The sequence below is a fragment of the Pristiophorus japonicus genome, chromosome 32 (genome assembly GCF_044704955.1).
Source record: "Pristiophorus japonicus isolate sPriJap1 chromosome 32, sPriJap1.hap1, whole genome shotgun sequence".
Classification (NCBI taxonomy): domain Eukaryota; kingdom Metazoa; phylum Chordata; class Chondrichthyes; family Pristiophoridae; genus Pristiophorus; species Pristiophorus japonicus.
Window position 1 is genome coordinate 982,432 of NC_092008.1, and position 7,595 is coordinate 990,026.

Here is a 7,595-nt window from a genome sequence, read left to right on the forward strand (position 1 = left end):
CTCCCAGGAGCTGTTGCGGTTTCCCAAGCTGCACGATGCGATTGTGGAAGTTGTGACGGGACTACTCCGCAAGAGACTGCCTGTGACCAACGAAATGGTAAAACAGCCCAAACGCTCTGTGACATGCTGTAGTAATCGGCTGTCGGATAGTGGGAGCATCAGTCCCTCCCGTGTGTGTGTGTGTCAGTGAGTGTGTCAGTGAGTGTGTCAGTGAGTGTGTCAGTGAGTGTGAGTGTGTGTGTCAGTGAGTGTGTGTGTCAGTGAGTGTGAGTGTGTGTGTCAGTGAGTGTGTGTGTCAGTGAGTGTGTCAGTGAGTGTGAGTGTGTGTGTCAGTGAGTGTGTGTGTCAGTGAGTGTGTGTGTCAGTGAGTGTGTGTGTGTGTGTCAGTGAGTGTGCGTGTGTGTGTGTCAGTGAGTGTGTCAGTGAGTGTGAGTGTGTGTGTCAGTGAGTGTGTGTGTCAGTGAGTGTGTGTGTCAGTGAGTGTGCGTGTGTGAGTGTGTCAGTGTGTCAGTGTGTGTGTGTCTGTGTGTGCGTGTGTGTGTGTGTCAGTGAGCGTGTGTGTGTGTGTCAGTGAGTGTGCGTGTGTGTCAGTGAGTGTGTCAGTGTGTGTGTGAGTGTGTGTGTCAGTGAGTGTGTGTGTGTGTGTGTGTGTCAGTGAGTGTGAGTGTCGTAGTGTGTGTGTGTCAGTGTGTGAGTGTGTCAGTGAGTGTGTGAGTGTGTCAGTGAATGTATCAGTGAATGTGTGTGTCAGTGAGTGTGTGTGTGTGTCAGTGAGTGTGTGTGTGTGTCAGTGAGTGTGAGTGTCGTAGTGTGTGTGTGTCAGTGTGTGAGTGTGCGAATGTGTCAGTGAGTGTGTGAGTGTGTCAGTGAGTGTGTCAGTGAGTGTGTCAGTGAGTGTGTCAGTGTGTCAGTGAGTGTGTCAGTGAGTGTGTCAGTGAGTGTGTCAGTGAGTGTGTCAGTGAATGTGTCAGTGAATGTATCAGTGAATGTATCAGTGAATGTGTGAGTGTGTGTGAGTGTGTCAGTGAGTGTGATCTGTGTGGGGAGACGGTTGTGGTTGTGCAGGTTGAGAGTGAACGTCTCCTTGCCCACCCCGGGTAAACTCTCGAACCCCCCGCCCTCTCTCCCTCAGGTTCACAATCTGGTCGCCATCGAGCTGGCCTACATCAACACCAAACACCCGGACTTCAGTGATGCAGCAATGGTGTCAGCCTCGGTGAACAGCTCCCAGGTACGTCTGTCTGCGTGCAGCACGCTGGAGAGGCCTTGTGTTGCAGGACGGGCTGCGTGGGTTAGATCACTGTTGTCGTCGAACCCAGTCCCTGCCCACCCCACACCAGCCGGTGCTGAGTGACACAGGTATTCACCAGTACACACCGACCCCTCACCGTGCGGGGAATCACAGACACAGACCCACGTCCACTCACCGTGGGGGGAATCACAGACACAGACCCCCGTCCCTCACCGTGGGGGGAATCACAGACACAGACCCACGTCCCTCACCGTGGGGGGAATCACAGACACAGACCCACATCCCTCACCGTGGGGGGAATCACACAGACACAGACCCACGTCCCCTCACCGTGCGGGGAATCACACAGACACAGACCCCCGTCCCTCACCGTGGGGGGAATCACAGACACAGACCCACGTCCCCTCACCGTGGGGGGAATCACACAGACACAGACCCACGTCCCTCACCGTGGGGGGAATCACAGACACAGACCCATGTCCCTCACCGTGGGGGGAATCACAGACACAGACCCACGTCCCTCACCGTGGGGGGAATCACACAGACACAGACCCATGTCCCCTCACCGTGGGGGGAATCACAGACACAGACCCCCGTCCCTCACCGTGGGGGGAATCACAGACACAGACCCACTTCCCTCACCGTGGGGGGAATCACAGACACAGACCCACGTCCCCTCACCGTGGGGGGAATCACAGACACAGACCCACATCCCTCACCGTGGGGGGAATCACAGACACAGACCCACGTCCCTCACCGTGGGGGGAATCACAGACACAGACCCACGGCCCTCACCGTGGGGGGAATCACACAGACACAGACCCCTGTCCCCTCACCGTGCGGGGAATCACAGACACAGACCCACGTCCCTCACCGTGGGGGGAATCACAGACACAGACCCACGGCCCTCACCGTGGGGGGAATCACACAGACACAGACCCATGTCCCCTCACCGTGGGGGGAATCACAGACACAGACCCACGTCCCTCACCGTGGGGGGGAATCACACAGACACAGACCCACGTCCCCTCACCGTGGGGGGGAATCACACAGACACAGACCCACGTCCCTCACCGTGGGGGGAATCACAGACACAGACCCCCGTCCCTCACCGTGGGGGGAATCACAGACACAGACCCACGTCCCCTCACCGTGGGGGGAATCACAGACACAGACCCACGTCCCTCACCGTGGGGGGAATCACAGACACAGACCCACGTCCCTCACCGTGGGGGGAATCACACAGACACAGACCCGTGTCCCTCACCGTGGGGGGAATCACAGACACAGACCCACGTCCCTCACCGTGGGGGGAATCACACAGACACAGACCCGTGTCCCTCACCGTGGGGGGAATCACACAGACACAGACCCACGTCCCTCACCGTGCGGGGAATCACACAGACACAGACCCACGTCCCTCACCGTGGGGGGAATCACAGACACAGACCCATGTCCCCTCACCGTGGGGGGAATCACAGACACAGACCCGTGTCCCTCACCGTGGGGGGAATCACAGACACAGACCCACGTCCCCTCACCGTGCGGGGAATCACACAGACACAGACCCGTGTCCCTCACCGTGCGGGGAATCACACAGACACAGACCCGTGTCCCTCACCGTGGGGGAATCACACAGACACAGACCCACGTCCCTCACCGTGGGGGGAATCACACAGACACAGACCCGTGTCCCTCACCGTGCGGGGAATCACACAGACACAGACCCGTGTCCCTCACCGTGGGGGGAATCACACAGACACAGACCCGTGTCCCTCACCGTGCGGGGAATCACAGACACAGAACCACGTCCCCTCACCGTGCGGGGAATCACAGACACAGACCCGTGTCCCTCACCGTGGGGGGAATCACACAGACACAGACCCACGTCCCTCACCGTGCGGGGAATCACAGACACAGAACCACGTCCCCTCACCGTGCGGGGAATCACAGACACAGACCCCCGTCCCCTCACCGTGCGGGGAATCACAGACACAGACCCGTGTCCCTCACCGTGGGGGGAATCACACAGACACAGACCCACGTCCCTCACCGTGGGGGGAATCACACAGACACAGACCCCTGTCCCCTCACCGTGGGGGGAATCACACAGACACAGACCCACGTCCCCTCACCGTGGGGGGAATCACAGACACAGACCCACGTCCCTCACCGTGGGGGGAATCACAGACACAGACCCACGTCCCCTCACCGTGGGGGGAATCACAGACACAGACCCACGTCCCTCACCGTGGGGGGAATCACACAGACACAGACCCATGTCCCTCACCGTGGGGGGAATCACACAGACACAGACCCACGTCCCCTCACCGTGGGGGGAATCACACAGACACAGACCCACGTCCCTCACCGTGGGGGGAATCACACAGACACAGACCCATGTCCCTCACCGTGGGGGGAATCACAGACACAGACCCGTGTCCCGTCACCGTGGGGGGAATCACACAGACACAGACCCATGTCCCTCACCGTGGGGGGAATCACACAGACACAGACCCACGTCCCTCACCGTGGGGGGAATCACAGACACAGACCCACGTCCCTCACCGTGGGGGGAATCACAGACACAGACCCGTGTCCCTCACCGTGCGGGGAATCACACAGACACAGACCCGTGTCCCTCACCGTGGGGGGAATCACAGACACAGACCCGTGTCCCTCACCGTGCGGGGAATCACACAGACACAGACCCATGTCCCCTCACCGTGGGGGGAATCACAGACACAGACCCCCGTCCCTCACCGTGGGGGGAATCACACAGACACAGACCCACGTCCCTCACCGTGGGGGGAATCACAGACACAGACCCATGTCCCCTCACCGTGCGGGGAATCACAGACACAGACCCACGTCCCTCACCGTGGGGGGAATCACAGACACAGACCCCCGTCCCTCACCGTGGGGGGAATCACAGACACAGACCCACGTCCCTCACCGTGCGGGGAATCACAGACACAGACCCACGTCCCTCACCGTGGGGGGAATCACAGACACAGACCCCTGTCCCTCACCGTGCGGGGAATCACAGACACAGACCCATGTCCCCTCACCGTGGGGGGAATCACAGACACAGACCCCTGTCCCTCACCGTGCGGGGAATCACAGACACAGACCCCTGTCCCTCACTGTGCGGGGAATCACACAGACACAGACCCACGTCTCTCACCGTGGGGGGAATCACACAGACACAGACCCATGTCCCTCACCGTGGGGGGAATCACAGACACAGACCCATGTCCCCTCACCGTGGGGGGAATCACAGACACAGACCCCTGTCCCTCACCGTGCGGGGAATCACAGACACAGACCCATGTCCCCTCACCGTGGGGGGAATCACAGACACAGACCCCTGTCCCTCACCGTGCGGGGAATCACAGACACAGACCCACGTCCCCTCACCGTGGGGGGAATCACAGACACAGACCCACGTCCCTCACCGTGGGGGGAATCACACAGACACAGACCCACGTCCCTCACCGTGGGGGGAATCACAGACACAGACCCACGTCCCTCACCGTGGGGGGAATCACAGACACAGACCCCTGTCCCTCACTGTGCGGGGAATCACAGACACAGACCCACGTCCCCTCACCGTGGGGGGAATCACAGACACAGACCCACGTCCCTCACCGTGGGGGGAATCACACAGACACAGACCCACGTCCCTCACCGTGGGGGGAATCACAGACACAGACCCATGTCCCCTCACCGTGCGGGGAATCACAGACACAGACCCACGTCCCTCACCATGGGGGGAATCACAGACACAGACCCACGTCCCTCACCATGGGGGGAATCACAGACACAGACCCACGTCCCTCACCGTGGGGGGAATCACAGACACAGACCCACGTCCCTCACCGTGGGGGGAATCACAGACACAGACCCATGTCCCTCACCGTGGGGGGAATCACAGACACAGACCCACGTCCCTCACCGTGGGGGGAATCACACAGACACAGACCCATGTCCCCTCACCGTGGGGGGAATCACAGACACAGACCCACATCCCTCACCGTGGGGGGAATCACAGACACAGACCCACGTCCCTCACCGTGGGGGGAATCACAGACACAGACCCACATCCCTCACCGTGGGGGGAATCACAGACACAGACCCACGTCCCCTCACCGTGGGGGGAATCACAGACACAGACCCACATCCCTCACCGTGGGGGGAATCACAGACACAGACCCACATCCCTCACCGTGGGGGGAATCACAGACACAGACCCACATCCCTCACCGTGCGGGGAATCACAGACACAGACACACGGCCCTCACCGTGCGGGGAATCACAGACACAGACCCACGTCCCCTCACCGTGGGGGGGAATCACACAGACACAGACCCACGTCCCTCACCGTGGGGGGAATCACAGACACAGACCCCCGTCCCTCACCGTGGGGGGAATCACAGACACAGACCCACGTCCCCTCACCGTGGGGGGAATCACAGACACAGACCCACGTCCCTCACCGTGGGGGGAATCACAGACACAGACCCCCGTCCCTCACCGTGGGGGAATCACACAGACACAGACCCGTGTCCCTCACCGTGGGGGGAATCACAGACACAGACCCACGTCCCCTCACCGTGGGGGGAATCACAGACACAGACCCACGTCCCTCACCGTGGGGGGAATCACACAGACACAGACCCACGTCCCTCACCGTGGGGGGAATCAATCACAGACACAGACCCACGTCCCCTCACCGTGGGGGGAATCACAGACACAGACCCACGTCCCTCACCGTGGGGGAATCACAGACACAGACCCACGTCCCTCACCGTGGGGGGAATCACAGACACAGACCCACGTCCCTCACCGTGGGGGGAATCACAGACACAGACCCACGTCCCTCACCGTGCGGGGAATCACAGACACAGACCCACGTCCCCTCACCGTGGGGGGAATCACAGACACAGACCCACGTCCCCTCACCGTGGGGGGAATCACAGACACAGACCCGTGTCCCTCACCGTGGGGGGAATCACAGACACAGACCCGTGTCCCCTCACCGTGGGGGGAATCACAGACACAGACCCACGTCCCCTCACCGTGGGGGGAATCACAGACACAGACCCGCGTCCCTCACCGTGGGGGGAATCACACAGACACAGACCCACGTCCCCTCACCGTGGGGGAATCACAGACACAGACCCGTGTCCCTCACCGTGCGGGTAATCACACAGACACAGACCCACGTCCCCTCACCGTGGGGGGAATCACAGACACAGACCCGTGTCCCTCACCGTGGGGGGAATCACAGACACAGACCCATGTCCCTCACCGTGGGGGGAATCACAGACACAGACCCACGTCCCTCACCGTGGGGGGAATCACAGACACAGACCCTCGGATGACGGATGTGGAACTGTCGATGTGCGGGGTGAGTGTAGTGGGCTTGCTCCCCACAGCCCAGTCCCGGGGGGGATTAACGTTCCCGTTTCTCTCTCCCGCCTCAGTCCGAGGTGCTGCAGGACGGAGGCCGGAAGTGGAAGGGCGAGAAAGCGGAGGAGCGATCGTCGGAGGAGAAACCCCGGAACGCCCCGAGCACTGCCTACTCCAGCCCCAGCAGAGGGCCTGTCGTCAACCTGCTCGATGCGGTTCGTGGGCATGGCGGGTGATCATTAGCGCGGGGGGGGGGCGGGGAGGGGAGAGTGTGGATACTGGGGGGGGGGGGGGGAGTGTGGATACTGGGGGGGGGGGGGGGAGTGTGGATACTGGGGGGGGGGGAGTGTGGATACTGGGGGGGGGGGAGTGTGGATACTGGGGGGGGGGGGAGTGTGGATACTGGGGGGGGGGGAGTGTGGATACTGGGGGGGGGGGGGGAGTGTAGATACTGGGGGGGGGGGGGGGAGTGTGGATACTGGGGGGGGGGGGGGGGAGTGTGGATACTGGGGGGGGGGGAGTGTGGATACTGGGGGGGGGGGGGGGGGGAGTGTGGATACTGGGGGGGGGGGAGTGTGGATACTGGGGGGGGGGGGGGGGGGAGTGGATACTGGGGGGGGGGGGGGGGAGTGTGGATACTGGGGGGGGGGGGGGAGTGTAGATACTGGGGGGGGGGGGGGGGAGTGTGGATACTGGGGGGGGGGGGGGGGGGAGTGTGGATACTGGGGGGGGGGGGGGGAGTGTGGATACTGGGGGGGGGGGGGGAGTGTGGATACTGGGGGGGGGGGGAGTGTAGATACTGGGGGGGGGGGGAGTGTGGATACTGGGGGGGGGGGGGGGAGTGTGGATACTGGGGGGGGGGGGAGTGTGGATACTGGGGGGGGGGGGGAGTGTAGATACTGGGGGGGGGGGGAGTGTGGATACTGGG

At 61.9% G+C, this 7,595-nt stretch overlaps 1 protein-coding gene across 5 annotated transcripts in view; it reads left to right on the forward strand.

The window, feature by feature from the left end:
• Positions 1-7,595, forward strand: part of LOC139240629 (dynamin-1-like protein) — a 46,906-nt gene that overhangs the window by 32,299 nt on the left and 7,012 nt on the right. For 4 of the 5 annotated variants that reach the window (XM_070869192.1, XM_070869191.1, XM_070869188.1 and 1 more), the window contains 3 exons: positions 8-97; positions 1,133-1,231; positions 6,742-6,882. In XM_070869192.1, the coding sequence (XP_070725293.1) occupies positions 8-97; positions 1,133-1,231; positions 6,742-6,882 (330 nt within the window). The remainder of the gene's footprint in view (positions 1-7; positions 98-1,132; positions 1,232-6,741; positions 6,883-7,595) is intronic. The other variant, XM_070869190.1, reaches the window with a different exon arrangement.